At 46.0% G+C, this 19668-nt stretch overlaps 1 protein-coding gene across 6 annotated transcripts in view; it reads left to right on the forward strand.

Moving 5' to 3' along the window:
- Positions 1-19668, forward strand: part of mak (male germ cell-associated kinase) — a 417670-nt gene that overhangs the window by 362047 nt on the left and 35955 nt on the right. For 4 of the 6 annotated variants that reach the window (XM_068058371.1, XM_068058408.1, XM_068058377.1 and 1 more), the window contains one exon: positions 18377-18478. In XM_068058371.1, coding sequence (XP_067914472.1) covers positions 18377-18478 — 102 coding nt within the window. Of the gene's footprint in view, positions 1-10016; positions 10411-18376; positions 18479-19668 lie in introns of those variants that run through there. The other 2 variants (XM_068058398.1, XM_068058417.1) reach the window with 2 other exon arrangements.

Genomic DNA, 19668 nt, shown 5'->3' on the forward strand with positions numbered 1-19668 from the left:
GAGGGATAGAAATGGCAAGATTAGGGAACCATGGATGACAGGTGAAATTTTGAGACTAGCTAAGAGGAAAAAGGAAGCATACATAAGGTCTAGGCGGCTGAAGAAAGGCGAAGCTTTGGAAGAATATCGGGAATGTAGGACCAATCTGAAACAAGGAATTAAGAGGGCTAAAAGGGGTCATGAAATATCTGTAGCAAACAGGGTTAAGGAAAATCCCAAAGCCTTTTATTCATATATAAGGAGCAAGAGGGTAACTAGAGAAAGGATTGGCCCACTCAAGGACAAAGGAGGAAAGTTATGTGTGGAGTCAGAGAAAATGGGTGAGATTCTAAACGAGTACTTTGCATCGGTATTCACCGAGGAGAGGGACATGACGGATGTTGACGTTAGGGACAGATGTTTGATTACTCTCGGTCAAGTCGGCATAAGGAGGGAGGAAGTGTTGTGTATTCTAAAAGGCATTAAGGTGGACAAGTCCCCAGGTCCGGATGGGATCTATCCCAGGTTACTGAGGGAAGCGAGAGAGGAAATAGCTGGGGCCTTAACAGATATCTTTGCAGCATCCTTAAACACGGGTGAGGTCCCGGAGGACTGGAGAATTGCTAATGTTGTCCCCTTGTTTAAGAAGGGTAGCAGGGAAAATCCAGGTAATTATAGACCGGTGAGCCTGACGTCAGTGGTAGGGAAGCTGCTGGAGAAGATACTGAGGGATAGGATCTATTCCCATTTGGAAGAAAATGGGCTTATCAGTGATAGGCAACATGGTTTTGTGCAGGGAAGGTCATGTCTTACCAACTTAATAGAATTCTTTGAGGAAGTGACAAAGTTGATTGATGAGGGAAGGGCTGTAGATGTCATATACATGGACTTCAGTAAGGCATTTGATAAGGTTCCCCATGGTAGGCTGATGGAGAAAGTGAAGTCGCATGGGGTCCAGGGTGTACTAGCTAGATGGATAAAGAACTGGCTGGGCAACAGGAGACAGAGAGTAGCAGTGGAAGGGAGTTTCTCAAAATGGAGACGTGTGACCAGTGGTGTTCCACAGGGATCCGTGCTGGGACCACTGTTGTTTGTGATATGCATAAATGATTTGGAGGAAAGTATAGGTGGTCTGATTAGCAAGTTTGCAGACGACACTAAGATTGGTGGAGTAGCAGATAGTGAAGGGGACTGTCAGAGAATACAGCAGAATATAGATAGATTGGAGAGTTGGGCAGAGAAATGGCAGATGGAGTTCAATCAGGGCAAATGCGAGGTGATGCATTTTGGAAGATCCAATTCAAGAGTGAACTATACAGTAAATGGAAAAGTCCTGGGGAAAATTGATGTACAGAGAGATTTGGGTGTTCAGGTCCATTGTTCCCTGAAGGTGGCAACGCAGGTCAATAGAGTGGTCAAGAAGGCATACGGCATGCTTTCCTTCATCGGACAGGGTATTGAGTACAAGAGTTGGCAGGTCATGTTACAGTTGTATAAGACTTTGGTTCGGCCACATTTGGAATACTGCGTGCAGTTCTGGTCGCCACATTACCAAAAGGATGTAGATGCTTTGGAGAGGGTGCAGAGGAGGTTCACCAGGATGTTGCCTGGTATGGAGGGCGCTAGCTATGAAGAGAGGTTGAGCAGATTAGGATTATTTTCATTGGAAAGACGGAGGTTGAGGGGGGACCTGATTGAGGTGTACAAAATCATGAGAGGTATAGACAGGGTGGATAGCAAGAAGCTTTTTCCCAGAGTGGTGGATTCAATTACTAGGGGTCACGAGTTCAAAGTGAGAGGGGAAAAGTTTAGGGGGGATATGCGTGGAAAGTTCCTTATGCAGAGGGTGGTGGGTGCCTGGAACACGTTGCCAGCGGAGGTGGTAGAAGCGGGCACGATAGCGTCTTTTAAGATGTATCTAGACAGATACATGAATGGGCAGGAAGCAAAGAGATACAGACCCTTAGAAAATAGGCGACATGTTTAGATAGAGGATCTGGTCCTACCATCCATTTTATATTTCAGTGCCTTGTTAGACCTCCCAAAGTGCATCACCTCACACTTCTCAGGATTAAACTCCATTTGCCACTGCTGCGCCCATCTTACCAGCCCATCTATCTCATCCTGTAATCTCAGGCTTTCCTCCTCACTATTTACGACACCGCCAATTTTCATGTCGTCTGCGAACTTACTGATCATTCCTCCTATATTCACGTCTAAATCATTAATGTACACTACAAACAGTCAGGGACCCAGCACCGATCCCTGCGGTACCCTACTGGTCACAGGCCTCCATTCACAAAAACAACCCTCTGCCATCACCCTCTGCCTCCTTCCACTAAGCCAATTTTGAATCCAAATTGCCAAATTTCCTTGGATCCCATGGGCTTTTACCACCTTAACCAATCTCCATGCGGGACCTTATCAAAAGCCTTACTGAAGTCCATGTAGCCTACATCAACTGCTTTACCCTTTACCTTTACCTCTCGTCACCTCCTCGAAAAATTCAATCAAATTTGTTAGACACGATCTCCCCCTGACAAAGCCATGCTAACTATCCCTGATTAATCCCTGCCTCTCCAAGTGGAGACTAATCCTGTCTCTCAGAATTTTTTCCAATAATTTCCCTACCTCTGATGTTAGACTCGCCGGTGTGTAATGACCTGGTTTATCCCTGTTACCCTTCTTGAATAATGGTACCACATTCGCTGTCCTCCAATCCTCTGGTATCTCTCCTGTTGCCAGAGAGGATCTGAAAATTTGTGTCAGAGCTCCGCTATCTCCTCCCTTGCCTCACATAGCAGCCTGGGATACATCTCATCTGGGCCTGGGGATTTATCCACCTTTAAGACCGCTAATACAGCCAATACTTCCTCCTTTACAATGCTAATTTAATCAACTATATCACAATCCCCCTCCCTGATCCTACATCATCCCTCTCCATAGTGAACAAAGATGAAAAGTGATTGTTCAAAAGCACCACCAAAGACTTGCAGGTTGATAGGTAAATTGGCCATTGTAAATTGTCCCTAGTGTAGGTAGGTGGTAGGAGAATAGTGGGAAATATGGGATTAATGAAGGAGGGGATGTGGTAGGGAATATGGGATTAATGTAGGATTAGTATAAATGGGTGGTTGATGATCGGCACAGACTTGGTGGGCCGAAGGGCCTGTTTCAGTGCTGTATCTCTCTATGATTCTATGAAAACCTCACCTATGTCCTCCGGCTCCACACACAGATTGCCTCTTTGATCCCTAATGGGTCCCATTTTTTTCCCTGGTTATCCTCTTGCCCCTAACATACTTATAAAATGCCTTGGGATTTTCTTTTATCTTGTCTGCCAGTGATTTTTCATGCCCCCTCTTCGCTCTCCTAATTACTTTTTTAAGTACTCCCCTACACTTTCTCTACTCCTCTGGGACCTCCACTGTTTTCAGCACTCTGAATCTGCCATATACCCTTTTTTTCCTTATCCAATACTCTATATCCATTGAGATCCAGGGTTCCCTTGACCTTTTGGTCCTACTCTTCAACTTTACAGGAACATGCTGCATCTGAACCCTCACAATTTCTCTTCTAAATGACTCCCACTGGTCTGATGTAGACTTTCCGATAAGAAGTTGCTCCCAGTTCACTTTGGCCAGATCCTGTTTTATCATATTGAAATCTGCCTTCCCCAATTCAGTACTCTTATTTCTGGTCCCTCTATGTCCTTTTCCATAACTACCTTAAATCGTACAGAGTTATGGTCACTATCCCCGAAATGCGCCCCCACTGCCACTTTTACCACTTGTCTGGCTTCATTCCCTAGGATTATGTCCAGTACTGCCCCTCCTCTTGTAGGACTCTCTACGTGCTGGCTCAAAAAGCTCTCCTGAATGCACTTGAAGAATTCCGCCCCCTTTAAGCTTTTTGCACTAATATTATCCCCTCTAAATAGGGGAAGTTGAAATCCCCTACTATTATTACCCTATTATTTTTGCACCTCTCTGAGATTTGCCTACATATCTGCTCCTCTACCACTATCTGACTGTTTGGAGGCCTGTATTTATTTATTTATTTATTTATTTAGAGATACAGGCCCTTCGACCCACCGAGTCTGGGCTGACCAATAACCACCCATTTATACTAATCCTGCATTGATCCCATATTCCCTACCACATCCCCACCATTCTCCTACCACCTACCTACACTAGGGGCAATTTATAATGGCCAATTTACCTATCAACCTGGGTGTAGTAAACACCCAGCCAAGTAATAGCCCCCTTTTTGTTTTTAGGTTCTACCCAAATGGCCTCATTAGAGGAACCTTCTAGGATATCATCCCTCCTTACTGCAGTAATTGTGTCTTTAATCAACAATGCAATGCCACCTCCTCTTTTACCCCCTCCCCTCTCATGTCTGAAGATTCTATACCCTGGGATATTAAGCTGCCAATCCTGCCCTTCCCTCAACCATGTCTCAGTAATAGCAATAATATCATATTCCCCTGTGTTAATCAATGCCCTCAATTCATCTGCCTTACTAGTAAGACTCCTTGCATTAAAATAGATACAATCCAGCCTTGCATTATGTGCCTGAGCCTTAACATTTACTTTGTCCTCTGGACTGACTTCGCTTCATTTGAATGTACAACATCCCCTACTGTGCTTCCACTCTGTATCCCATCCCCCTGCCAAATTAGTTTAAACCCCCCCCCCCCCCCCCCCCAAACAGCACTAGCAAACCTCAAAGCAAGGATGCTGGTCCCGTTCTGGTTCAGGTGCAACCTGTCCAGCTTATACAGATCCCACCTTCACCAGAAACAGGCCCAGTGATCCAAGAATCTAAAGCCCTCCCTCCTGCACCATCTCCCCAACCATGCATTCATCTGCTCTCACCTCCTATTCATATACTTACTAGCCCATGGCACTGGAAGAAACCCAGAGATTACAACCTTTGAGGTCCTACTTTTTAATCTGCTGCCAAGCTCTGTAAATCCTTTTTGCAGGACCTCATCCCTCTTTCTACCTATGTCATTGGTACCAACGTGGACCATGACCTCTGGCTGTGCACCCTGTATCCAGAGAAGATTGCAAGCCTATCTCCATCCCCGTTTCCATGAGCAACCTGGAATGCAAGCCATCTGGACCAGGTGGCTTATCTACCCTAAGCGTAGTCAGCCTTTTTAGTACCTCCCACTTCTCAGTTTTTACCCTATCGATTGCCTCTACTCTGTCTGCTTCTACCAATATTTTGTCAGATGCCACTTCATTCGTGAACACTGATACAAAGTACTCATTAATTATATTAGCCTTGCCCTGTGCCTCGAAGCATATATTAACCTCTTTGTCCCTAATAGGCTCCACTTCACCTCGTACTACCTACCCACTTACTATTTACATGTCAGTGGAAGATTTTTGTGTTCACTTTTATGTTGACTGCCATTCTATTCTCATATTCTCTCTCTGCCAGTCTTATTGTCCTCTTCACCTCCCCTTTCAACTTATTGTGTATGGCCTGGTTCTCAGTTGAAGAATTCACCTGACATGCATCATACTCCCTATTTTTTATTGATTTGTTTCGAGATACAGCACTGAAACAGGCCCTTCATCCCACTGAGTCTGTGCTGACCAACAACCACCCATTTATACTAATCCTACATTAATCCCATATTCCCTACCACATACCCACCATTCTCCTACCACCTACCTACACTAGGGGCAATTTACAATGGCCAATTTATCTATCAACCTGCAAGTCTTTGGCTGTGGGAGGAAACCGGAGCAACCGACGGAAACCCACGCTGTCACAGGGAGAACTTGCAAACTCCACACAGGCAGTACCCAGAACTGAGCCCGGGTCGCTGGAGCTGTGAGGCTGCGGTGCAAACCACTGTTTGTTTCATCATAATCTCTCTCTCCCTCATCATCCAAGGAGCCCTGTTTTTGGTTCTTTTACTTTTCGCCCATGTTGGAATATACCTAGCCTGTACCTGAAACATTCCTTCCTTAAAGATAACCCATAACCCAAGAGACTGACAGCTCTTCCTGTCAGTCTGTGGCTCCATTTTACCCTTCTCATTTCTTCCAATTTAGATGGTGTACCTTATTTCATTCCATGCTTTTCTGCATTACGAATCTAAACCTTATGATATGATGATCACTCCTACCCAAGTGCTCCTCGACAGACACTTGGTCCAAATGCCCACTTCATTTCCCAGCACCAGATCCAGCAATGCCTTTTTTCTAGTTCGGCTGAGCACATACTGATCAAGGATGTTCTCCTGAACAATGTCAGAAATTCCTCCCTCTCCCTACCCTTTACTCTAGAATTAAAGTCCCCCAGTATCACCACTCTATAGTTCCTGCACATCTCTGTGATTTCCCTGCAGATTTGCACCTCCATCTCTCTCTCACTGTTTGAAGGCCTATAGAATACCCCTAAGTAGCGTGATCGCACCCTTTTTGCTTCTCAACTCCAGCCAAATGGAGTCTGTCCTTGCCCCCTCAAGGACATCCTCCCTTTCCAACACTACAATGTCTTCCCTAATCGGTACTCCCACCCCACCTCCCTTTTTTCCTTCTCCATCTTTTCTGAATGTTTTTTATATTAAGCCTCACCATTTTTAGTCACGTTTCCGTTATTGCTACTACATCATATTCCCGTACTATTTGTGCTTGTAGCTCACCAACCTTTCACCACACTTTGTGCGTTTACACACATGCATTGTAATCCTGTTTTGCATTCCTTGTAGTCCTTCAGTCCGCTCCCATCCAATATGGAACTACTCCCTTCTCTAATACAGTCTAACACTCTCACATTATGCAACTTATTCCTCTTGCATACTTACATATGCCGGTGCCCATCCCCCTGCTAATTTAGTTTAAACCCACCCCAACCACACTAGTGAACCTCCCAGCGAGGATATTGGTCCCAGTACTGTGGAGGTGCAACCCATCCCTTTTGAATAGGTGCCTTCTGCCACAGAACAGGTCCCAATGCTTCAAGAATCTGAAGCCCTCCCTCCTGCACCGTGCTTCAAGCCACGCATTGATCCTCCCTATCTCTCTGTTTCTACTCTTGCTGGGGCATGGCACTGGGAGTAATCCAGAGATTACTACCTTTGAGGTTCTACTCTTCAACTTAAAATTAAAAGCAAAATACTGCAGATGCTAGAAATCTGAAATAAAAGCAAGAAATGCTGGAAACACTCAGCAGGTCTGGCAGCATCTTTGGAGAGAGAAGCAGAGTTAACGTTTCAGGTCAGTGACCCTTCTTCAGAACTGGTAAATATTAGAAATGTAAAAGGTTATAAGCAAGTAAAGTGGGGGTGGGGCAAGAGATAACAAAGGAGAAGGTGTAGATAGGATAAGGTCACAGAATAGCTGACCAGAAGGTCATGGAGCAAAGATATGTTAATGGTGTGTTTAAAGACAAAGCATTAGTACAGAAAGGGTGTTAATGGACTGAAAATTGAACAGCCGCAAGTACAAACATGAAAAAAAACAGTGGGTAAGCAAACTGAAAAAAACTAAGATGAAATAAAATAAAATAAACACAAAAAAAAATTTAAAAAGGAAAAAGAAAAAATAACTAAAAATAAAAGTAAAATGGGGGGCCCGTCATGCTCTGAAATTATTGAACTCAATGTTCAGTCCGGCAGGCTGTAGTGTGCCTAATCGGTAAATGAGATGCTGTTCCTCGAGCTTGCATTGATGTTCGCTGGAACACTGCAGCACTCCCAGGACAGAGATGTGAGCATGAGAGCAGGGGGGAGTGTTGAAATGGCAAGCAACCGGAAGCTCGGGGTCAACGATAATGGTTACAGGAATGTCTATTTATCCCCCTGACTATGGAATCACCTATAACAACAGCATTTCTGCATTTTGTTGCTCCCTCCTGCAGTCCAAGCCATTGGAGCCATGGCTTGGACTGCACTCCTTCAAGGTATCACCGCTCCCAGCAGTCTCCAAAGCTGAGTCCCAGTTTGAGAGTGGTACACACCCCTAAGACACCTGCACTTTCTGCCTCTTCCTACTCTTCCAGATGGCCACCCACCTACTATCCTGAACTCCTACTGCCTGTGGGGTGGCCACCTCCTGGAACATATGATCCAGGAAACTCTTCTTCTCCCTGATGCTCCACAGTGATTCCAGCTTCCCCTCAAGCCCAGAAATCCTGAGCAGCTGGACACACTTCCTACACACGTGATCGCCCAAGACACAGGAAGTGTCCTGAAGGTTCCACATGGTGTGGAATTGCAAGCAACAGGTCGCAGCAGCCCAGCCATGATCTCAAAAAAGTCCCTCTATTCCCTTATTAAACAATCAATTTAGATCCCAGTTTAAACTGTCAATTTTAATTAGTACCTCTTATTATAACATTTACTGTTACACTATTTCTAATTTTAATATTTTTAATTTCCCATCTCCTAATTTGAAACAATACCCTCCCTGCTGGTCTCTCTCTCTGCTGCTGCTCTTTTAAATTCCCCATTGGTCTCCTTAAAAAACAGTGAACGCAGGCAACGTGACTCCTTGTCCTGTGACATTACTTCACTATATATGCACGCCTCTCAGCACTGATTCCTCTCTCCCTCTATGCTTTCACTGGAGTGTGTCCCAATCCTCCACAACCTGGACATCAAGGGGGTGCAGCACTTGCCACCAGGGCTTTACCAACCATCTCAGAAAGAAAAGGAGAAGGAGGAGGAAGGGAGGTGGTATCTAGCACATCATCACTCCAGACGAGTTGTCCATGGGTGACTCATCAGACTCCAGTTCCCCTAAAAAGAATTCCCAGATCACCATTGCTCCACACTTCACTACCCTACCATCCTATTGTTGCAGACCATCACAGCATCTTCCTGCTATTAATACAAAAATAAAAGACACCATAAAGTAACCATTCCATACCAACATCTTCCAACAACAATTCCGATAATATATACAATACTCAACTATTCAACCTTGTGCTTTCCCTTAGTGCCTGTTGTCATATATGCAAATAGGACATATTAATTTCATCAGTTGGAAACTTTCCTATAGACTTTTAATGAAAAAAAACCCTACAAGTAACTTTAAAAAAAACTAGCAGTAAAGATGGCCACTGCCATTTACATCTGAAATACCAGGAGATTAGACTGGAGACAAAAAGTCGAACAAGAAGCCCAGCCAGGACAATGGTTTGCTCTAAGTGATTGAATTACCTCGAATGGCTTCATTAGCACAACAGTAAAAGCCATCCCCACCCATTGACTTTGAAAGAGACAACCCCCTCCAAGTGTTAATGGACACCCTGGGGCATGTAGAACCTTGAACTTCATTAGAAGATTTCAGAAAAACCTCATTGGAAGCAGGTTTTGTTACACAGAGAAGAAACAAGGAGTAACTGAGAGTACAGCAACAAAGAAGGCTGAGTCCTCTCTCTCTCCCTCTCTTTTCACTTAAAAAAGGCAAATGGTATGTTGGCCTCCATAGCGAAAAGATTCGAGTACAGGAGCAGGGATGTCTTGCTGCAATTATACAGGGCCTTGGTGAGGCGACACCTGGAATATTGTGTGCAGTTTTGGTCTCCTTATCTGAGGAAGTATGTTCTTGCTATAGAGAGAGTGCAGAGAAGGCTTACCAGACTGATTCCTGGGATGGCGGGACTGACGTATGAGGAGAGATTGAGTTGGTTAGGATTATATTCGTTGGAGTTCAGAAGAGTGAGGGGGGATCTCATTGAAACCTATAGAATTCTAGCAGGACTTGACAGGGTAGATGCAGGAAGGATGTTCCCGATGGTGGGGGAGTCCAGAACCAGGGGTCATAGTCTAAGGATACAGGGTAAACCTTTCAGGACAGAGATGAGGAGAAATTTCTTCACCCAGAGAGTGGTGAGCCTGTGGAATTCGCTACCACAGAAAGCAGTTGAGGCCAAAACATTGTATGTTTTCAAGAAGGAGTTAGATATAGCTCTTGGGTCTAAAGGGATCAAAGGGTATGGGACGAAAGTGGGAACAGGCTACTAAGTTGGAGGATCAGCCATGATCATAATGAATGGCGGAGCAGGCTCGAAGGGCCGAATGGCCTACTCCTGCTCCTATTTTCTATGTTTCATTCTCCCCAGAAAACATCAAGGAAAAAAAACGTCTGCAACTGGGGGGCCCACCAAGCCTACACACCGCGACAGCCTACAACCAGAGGAAGAGAATGAACTACCAATTCTGCCTTCAGGAAAACTCTGAGCAAAGCAAACCAGCCAAGATGCACTTTGACCAACCAAGAACTCCAAGAATACAGCTTCAGACAAGGACTACTGGATCATCCACTTTACAGGCTGTATTTAAGTTCCATTTACTCTGGACTTTAATCCAACCACCAAATTTATTTTCCCTCCTGTAATCTATTTGTGTGTGTGTGTGATCCTCATGTGAATGTGTAGCGTATTTCTAGTATTTTTTAAATCGGGTTAAAGTGTTAAGTAAAATAAACTTACCTCTTGTTTAAACTCAAGAAAACCTGTCTGATTGGTTCTTTCACGATCACAGTAAAGGAAAAAGGTAAAACACTCACAGAGGTGGTAAGCACAGCCACTGATGAAAAAGGAATAAACCCTGTTGTGGTCAAATAAGAGGAAGGGGCAAGAGGGGAGCCTGAGACGGGCTGGGACAAGGGAGCAGTACCCCAGGACATGCGCGATGCCAATATCATCACCCTCTATAAAAACAAAGGTGACTGCGGTGACTGCAACAACTACCGTGGAATCTCCCTGCTCAGCATAGTGGGGAAAGTCTTTGCTCGAGTCGCTCTGAACAGGCTCCAGAAGCTGGCCGAGCGCGTCTACCCTGAGGCACAGTGTGGCTTTCGTGCAGAGAGATCGACCGTTGACATGCTGTTCTCCCTTCGTCAGATACAGGAGAAATGCCGTGAACAACAGATGCCCCTCTACATTGCTTTCATTGATCTCACCAAAGCCTTTGACTTCGTCAGCAGACGTGGTCTCTTCAGACTACTAGAAAAGATTGGATGCCCACCAAAGCTACTAAGTATCATCACCTCATTCCATGACAATATGAAAGGCACAATTCAACATGGTGGCTCCTCCTCAGAGCCCTTTCCTTTCCTGAGTGGCGTGAAACAGGGCTGTGTTCTCGCACCCACACTTTTTGGGATTTTCTTCTCCCTGCTGCTTTCACATGCGTTCAAGTCCTCTGAAGAAGGAATTTTCCTCCACACAAATCAGAGGGCAGGTTGTTCAACCTTGCCCGTCTAAGAGCGAAGTCCAAAGTACGGAAAGTCCTCATCAGGGAACTCCTCTTTGCTGACGATGCTGCTTTAACATCTCACACTGAAGAGTGCCTGCAGAGTCTCATCGACAGGTTTGCGGCTGCCTGCAATGAATTTGGCCTAACCATCAGCCTCAAGAAAACAAACATCATGGGGCAGGATGTCAGAAATGCTCCATCCATCAATATTGGCAACCACGCTCTGGAAGTGGTTCAAGAGTTCACCTACCTAGGCTCAACTATCACCAGTAACCTGTCTCTAGATGCAGAAATCAACAAGCGCATGGGAAAGGCTTCCACTGCTATGTCCAGACTGGCCAAGAGAGTGTGGGAAAATGGCGCACTGACACGGAACACAAAAGTCCGAGTGTATCAGGCCTGTGTCCTCAGTACCTTGCTCTATGGCAGCGAGGCCTGGACAACGTATGTCAGCCAAGAGCGACGTCTCAATTCATTCCATCTTAGCTGCCTCCGGAGAATACTTGGCATCAGGTGGCAGGACCGTATCTCCAACACAGAAGTCCTCGAGGTGGCCAACATCCCCAGCTTGTACACACTACTGAGTCAGCGGCGCTTGAGATGGCTTGGCCATGTGAGCCGCATGGAAGATGGCAGGATCCCCAAAGACACATTGTACAGCGAGCTCGCCACTGGTATCAGACCCACCGGCCGTCCATGTCTCCACTATAAAGACGTCTGCAAACGCGACATGAAATCCTGTGACATTGATCACAAGTCGTGGGAGTCAGTTGCCAGCGTTCGCCAGAGCTGGCGGGCAGCCATAAAGACGGGGCTAAAATGTGGCGAGTCGAAGAGACAGTAGTTGGCAGGAAAAAAGACAGAGCCGCAAGGGGAGAGCCAACTGTGCAACAGCCCCGACAAACAAATTTCTCTGCAGCACCTGTGGAAAAGCCTGTCACTCTAGAATTGGCCTTTATAGCCACTCCAGGCGCTGCTTCACAAACCACTGACCACCTCCAGGCGCGTATCCATTGTCTCTCGAGATCAGGAGGCCCAAAGAAGAAGGTCAAATAAGAGGAAGGGGCAAGAGGGGAGCCTGAGACCCCCTCCTTACCTAGCCGTAATACTGTCTTGGGGGTGCCTTTATCTGGCCTACTCGCAGCGCTAGCCCAAATGGCTGCAGCAAGGCTGGTGAAAGGAAGGCTGCTGACTTTCAATGGGGGAGACTGCAGATAGATTTGCAGAATGCTCTCGAGTAGCTCTGGAACTTGAGGACTTGGCTTCAAGCTGTACCACCTCACCATGGACGGCAGCTGTCTGGGCTGGCTGACAACCAATAGCAGGGGCACTGGTGGAGTGTCAGTGGTGAGAGCACAAATGCTGTCATCCTGAGAGAGGACAGTAGATTCATGTACTTTAGAGGCACTGCCACTCCCTCAGGCCTCAGCAAATTCCCATACCCGTTAACAAGCCTTATCCAACTTTTAGCCCTTGATCTTTATCTCATGGGGGCTAGAATTCAAAAATCAAGAAGTGCTGCTTCAGTTGTACAGGATCTTGATCAGACCCGAAGCATTGCCTTCAGTTTTGGACATTGAACCTCCAGAAAGATCTGATGAATATTCACTGACCTGAAAAGTTAACTCTTTCTCTCCACAGATGCTGCCTGACCTGCTGTGTATTTCCAGCATTTACTGCTTTTATCTCGTGAAAGATATATTGGTCTTAGAGAAGTTACAACACACATTCACTGGCATGATACCAGGGCTAAATGCTTAAATGATGAGAACAGGTTACATAAAGATAGGGCTTGAAATTTGTTTGCATAACGTGGGGGCCACTATTCATGACTTGCCCATCCCCTTTGGAAACGAGATTGGCAGCACATAAAATTCGTATACCCCTCACTTCCCTGATTATAGCATGGCCAAGAGTGACTTCCACACTGCCCTGGACTCCATTGTGCTGCTGGCGTCCTCTGACGTGAAGAAAACATATGCCTTTTAAAAGACACGGTCCCTATAATCAATCATTGCAGGCTGCTAGATAATCATATTGTGGCACTGAACGAGAAGGAGGATGGCACACCAGGTGAAGGAAAAGGTTCCCTGCTTCAGTGATACTGCCCTGGATGCACTAGTTATTGAGGTGGAAGCCTGGAAGGAGAACATGTTTCCACCAGGGCAGTAACGTCCTTATACTACATCTTATCCACACACATCTTCCAATCATGCCAGCTCTACACACCTCTGCAAACCTACAGCTATTCAGCTATGGCAGGCACATCACCCAACCACATTGACACATAGTCGCTGACCTTCTTCCCATTCTCTTGCAGGAAAAGGTGGCACAAGAGACTGGCGGAGGACTAGCATGCATGCATCCTCTTAGCGCCCTGAAGGACAGCCTGCATGGAATTATCAGCACCAATGCCACAGCGTCAGTGGCACCCAGTGCTGTCGAGGCCATCCAAGATGATGGTAAGTTGCTGCCTTTTCCACATTCTCCACTCACTCCTCATCCTCATCCTGAAAGGTACCATGAAATGGAAACTGCAGTTGGTGGAGCTCGTGCTTTCCTCCCCAGCACCCCCTGCCCTCCCCTTATGCTTTGTGCTTTCAGATAGTCAAGAACTGCCACCTGGTCAGCCACTACAGCATCAGGTGGAAATGGCAAGAGGAAGAGCAGACCTTTGAGGAAAAAGCACTGTCACTTGACCTTACATTCGCAGCTACCAGCTCAGATACAGGCATTGTAAATACCTTGGAGGCTCGTATAGAGTCGCAATCTGCACATGGTGAGTCACCAGTCATTCGTGGGCTGCAGCCTAGACAGGGGGAAGGTTCAGCTCATGTGCGAACTCCCTGGAGGGCAAGGTCGCACACCAGTTCTACTGCAGGGGACTCAGGTGAGGACCTCGTTGAAGCAGACTACACGAAAGCACTGATGACGATGTACACCAAGATGCTTGGTGCATTGATAGGCCTATCAGATAGCCTGGAGTCACAGACTAGGAGCAAGGAGGAATCTGGCCCCACCGTTGCACAGGGCATAGTGCAGAGCTTGGAGTCTGTATTTTTCATTGTGGAAGTGGTGAGCACCTACATGGCAGCACCTGCAGACCAACCCATAATAGAGTGTCTGCTGGTGCCCTATGTCTCAGTGTTGCAGTAGAAGCTCAGATAGAGGTCTTGAGATTCTTTGTTGCTACCATCCAAGCACAGACTGCTGTCATCGTGGCTGCAGATCTCAGTGCTGAACAGGGCATACAGGCTATTCCTGTTCCTTTGTTTATGGTGAGGGCCCAGCCACCTCCTCTTGGGAAGAGGTGAAGGAGGAGGAGGAAGGAAGGAGACCACATTGACCAGAACTTCAACTGGACAGAGTGAGAGGGACTGCATTGTGAGACCTTGTTTCAGTTGAAATGAACTTCCCCACCCCAAACATGAACCCACCATTCCCTAACAGTACATCAATTTCAGATTCCTCATCACAAAGTCCCCTTGGCCAACATCACTCAATAAAGATCAATGGAAAAAAATTCACTCTTCTGTCACCTTCCTGATGCTTCTATGCACAGTGAACTGCAACACTGAGTTAATGTCACTTGCTCCTGCCTGGAAGGATCCTGTGCTGTAGAATGTGAGAACAATGGTGATCTTCACAGCCAATGGGAAGGTCTTCCTTGCCCTGGTTTGAGGCTCCAGGTTATTGTGAAGGAGGTGGTAAAACTATCCCCTTTGTGAAGTGTATCTGCATGCACCACTCCAGTTCAGTTATGCCACACAGAAGCAGCCAGTGGTGCTTCACATGCACGAAAACATCAGGTAGGGCTTCACAGCACCACTAGAAGTGGCAATACGCAGATGAATTTCTCGCCCCAAGAAATAAACACTTGAATTTATATACAAAAGCAAAATGATGCAGATGCTAGAAATCAAACAAAAATAGGAAATACTAGAAATATTCAGCAGGTCAGGCATCATCTGTGGAGAGAAAAACAGAGTTAACGTTTCAGGTCTGAGTGACCTTTCATCAGAACTTGAATTTATATAGCACCTTTCATGACCACCAGACATCTCAAAGCGCTTTACAACCAATGAAGTACTTTTTGAAATGTAGTTACTGTTGTATTGCAGAAAACGCGGCAGCCAGTATACATACAACAAACTGCCACAAGCAGCAATGTGATAATGACCAGATAATCTGTTTTTGTGTTGTTGATTGAGGGATAAATATTGGCCAGAACACCAGGGATAATTCCCCTCCTCTTCTTTGAAATAGTGCCTTGGGATCTTTTACATCAGGGTTGTCCAGCATATGGCCCGTGGGCCAGGATCCGGCCCGCCAAACGTTTCCATCTGGCCTGCGGATGTAAACTGTGCATTGGGCCGTTCCTCATCCTTACCATGACTGAAGATGAGAAATTTCCCTTTGTCAGTCTGGCTTTTGATCTATTGCACAGGTGACAGCTGCTGACATGGAGAACAACCGTTTTCCATCAGATTCGGGGTTTTCCGGCAGGTTCTGATTTTTTTTTTAAAAGGCCCGCCAGAAAACTCCAAGTCTGTTGGGAAACGGTTGTTTCCACTGTCAGCAACTGTCACCTGTGAAACTGACAGCCATCTTCTTTAAAGAACTGACAAACCATCTGCTGAGTGTTCTACTCTCTGCAACTGTGTGAAAAAGAGTGGGTGAAAGAGAGAGGGGGAGAGACAGATAGAGAGGGGGAACAGGGAGAGGGGGAAACAGAGAGAGAAAGGGGAACAGAGAGAGAGAGAAAGGGGAACAGAGAGAAAGAGGGACACAGAAAGAGAGAAAGGGGGACAGAGAGAGAGAAAGGGGAACAGAGAGAGAGAGGGGGGACAGAGAGAGAGAGAAAAGGGGACAGAGAGAGGGGAATGGGAGACGGGAGGACAGAGAAATGGGAGGGTTAGAGAGCGTGGGGAACACTGGAGACATGGGGTGGGGGGAGAGATACGGGGGGGGGGCATGGAGAAGGACAGAGAGAGGCAGGAGAAGGAGTCAGAGGAGGGAGAGTGAGACAGACAGGTAGAGAGAGGGAGAGAGACAGAGGGGGGAGAGAGAGTCAAAGAGTAATTTGATTATGGCACAGAAAGAGGCCACTCTGTCTATGCCGGCTCTCCACGGAGCTATGCAGTCAGTCCCACTCCCTGGCTCAATCCCCGTAGCCCTGCAAGTCTATTTCTCTCAGGTGGTCATCCAACTTCCTCTTGAAGTCATTGATCGCTCCACTTTGGGCAGCGAGTTCCAGCTCGTTACCACCCGCTGCGTAAAAAGTGCTTCCTCATATTCCCCCTACATCTTTTGCAGAAAACTTTCAATCTGTTTCCCCTAGTCCTAGAGGGAAGGGGGGAGGGAAGAGAGAATGAGACACACACACACAGCGCAGGGAGAGGGGGAGAGGGATCAAGTTCGCTCCTGAAAGTTGGACATCTATCCAGAATACTCTGCATCACTACATCAAGTGTGCGGGCAGAGATTGACTACTTATGCAAGCAAAAACAATGCCAGGTATGTCACTAAATCCGTTTTCAGTATAGTGAAGAGAAAGTAAGTCAATTTGTTTTTATTAGATAAATTTTTAATGCCTTTTTCTTTTGAAATTTGCTCACTGGCCCTCCAGGCCGAGCAAAAATCGGAAAGCGGCCCTCCACCCGAAAAGGTTGAACAACCCTGTTTTATATCCACCCAAGCAGATGGGACCTCAGTTTAACATCTTATCCAATAGTGCAGCGCTCCCTCAGTACTGCACTGGAGTGTCAGCCTTGATTTTTGTGTTCCAGCTCTAGAGTGGGACTTGAACTCAAAACCTTATAATTCAGAGGTAAGAATGCTATCAACTGAGCCACAGCTAGCACTAGCTTATGTTCCCTTGCGTTTAAAAGATTGAAGGGTGAACTCATCAATGTATGTAGAGTGACTCAGGTATTTGATCGGGCAGGTACAGAGGGCTGAATTTTGCCACAGGCTTTGGGACCCCAACGTCAGGGTGAAAAAAAGAGTCCCAAGCCCGCACCTGTCAGCAGCAGGACCGCCTCAGCGATTTCACTGCAGGCGGCCTCCTAATTGGCCTAATTGGCAGGGGTGAAATCGTTGGGACCGCGAGATCTGCCTTCCTTGCCTGTGGCCCCCTCTTTGGGCCATGGAGCCTCTGGTTCCAATAGCCCCCTGGCTGCTGCAGGGAGTCCGACTCCATGAAGCAGGAGGCCGGCCTGCTGGCAGCCCCGTAAAATGGGCCTTAATAGGGCCTTTAATTATGCAAAGCTGCTGCCAGCTTCCTTGGAGCAGGCAGCCGATCCGCCTCGCAGCCCGCCAGGGAGCCCTCCCAATGTGGCTCCCCACTTTTTCACCAGCCCCCTACACCTCCCAGCCCGCCATCTGAGACCAGTAAGATTCTGCCCAGAGAAGCTGCTGCCTCCAGTAAGGGATTGCAGAAAAAGAGCGCACAATCTAGATTTAGACATTTAGGAGTGATATCAGGAAGCAATTCCTCACAAAAGCAGGAGTGTTACTCTGGAACCCGCATCTCTGAAAGACTGTGGATTCTGCACCAGTTGAAATTTTCAAGGTTGAGATTGGTAGATTTTTGTTAGGTTTAAGTGTATCAAGGAATATGGAACAGAGGCTTGTAAATGGAGTTACAATACAGATCAGCCATGATTTTATTGAATGATGGAACAGACTTGAGGGGCTGAATAACCTACTCTTGTTCCTGTGTTTGAGAATCGCAAATTTTTCATCCAGTACCATTGTTACAAATTTGGATCTGCCATAGCTACCTTTATTGGTACAGTAGCTTTACATTTAGTTTTGTGGGAGATAGTGTGACCAGCAGTGTAATAATAGCACCCATGAACTAGATGTTCATGTTTTTCACACGGACTTCATGTGATCAAATAATTCATGAGTGATACCAGTTACCCCAAATTGAAGGGTGAAAAATTGTGCAAGCTGCACAATGGGCATGCTGTTCCCCACAACCAGTGTTCAAATATGCACTCTCAGCATATCATTAGCTCCACCAGAAGTAGGAAAATTACCCTTAAAGCATTTCAGTTTGAAGGAGGAATGCTATTATGTCTTCCACAGAATTTCAAAACAAGTAGACTTCACATTGCATCCTGTATATTGAATAAATTGTCAATTGTCTTTTTTCAGGAGTACATCCCAAAAACACATCAGTTGTGGGAAGCAACAAAGATCCTAGCAAAGCACTGGGAATTATTGGTGGAGAAATTTGTATTGGAAGGGTTTATGCAGGTAAGTAGGATGGCAGCACATTGGTTGTTTCATTGACATCAATATTGATACAGCACAGAAGGAGGCCATTTGGCCCACTGTGCCTGTGCTTTGAAAGACCTATCCAATTAGTCCCAAAACCTTTGCCATAAGCAATATTTTCCTTTCAATTATTTATCCAATTCCTTTCAGGCAGAGCATGCTGAGCATAACAGCGTGCTGCATCAGAAAAATTCTCTTCATCCTGCCTCTGGTTCTTTTGCCCGTTCACAAAATCATAGAATGGTTACAGCATAGAAGGCAACCCGTTGTGTCCATACTGGCTGTCTGCAAGAGAAACTCAGCTAGTTCCACACCCCACCTTTTCCCCATAACCCTGCAATTTTTTTTCATCAGATAATTATCCGATTCCCTTTTGAAAGCTCCGATTGTATCTGCCTCTCACACGCGCAGCTAGTACATTCCAGATCCTGATCACTCACTGCATAAAAAGGTTCTTCCTCATGTCGCCGTTGGTTGTTTTGACAATCACCTTAAATCAGTGGTCCTTTTCTTAATCCTTCTGCCAATGGGAACAGTTTCTCTCCATCCAATCTGTCCAGACCCCTCATGATTTTGAACACTTCTATTAAATCTTCTTTCAACTTTCTCTTCTCTAAGGAGAACAAACACAACTTCTCCAATCTATCCATATTGCACAAGTCCCTCATCCCTGGAGCCATTCTCATAAATCTTTTCTGCAGCCTCTCTAAAGCCTTCATATCCTTCCTAAAATGTGGTGTCGAGAATTGGACACAATGCTCTAACTGAAGCCAAACCAGAGCTAATCATAACTTCCTTGCTTTTGTACTCTATGCCTCTATTTATAAAGCCCAAGATCCCATGCCTTTTCAACCACTTTTTCAACCTACCCTGCCATCTTCAACAATTTGTGCACCTATACCTCCAGGTCAGCCCCATGCCCCCTTTGGAAATGTGCCCTTTATTTTATATTACCTTTCCTCGTATTTCCCAACAAAATGACTTCCAAAATGCATTTGTACAACAGACTTGTGAGCCCAATTATCATGGAATAGAAGGGACAGTAGCAACATGGATATGAAATTGACTGAGTGACAAGAAACAGAGAGTAGTGGTTAATAGATGTTCATTGGGCTGCAGGAAGGTTTGTAGTGGAGTTCCCCAGGGATCAGTGTTGGGACCCTTGCTCT

The sequence above is a fragment of the Heterodontus francisci genome, chromosome 2 (genome assembly GCF_036365525.1).
Source record: "Heterodontus francisci isolate sHetFra1 chromosome 2, sHetFra1.hap1, whole genome shotgun sequence".
In the NCBI taxonomy this organism is placed as follows: domain Eukaryota; kingdom Metazoa; phylum Chordata; class Chondrichthyes; order Heterodontiformes; family Heterodontidae; genus Heterodontus; species Heterodontus francisci.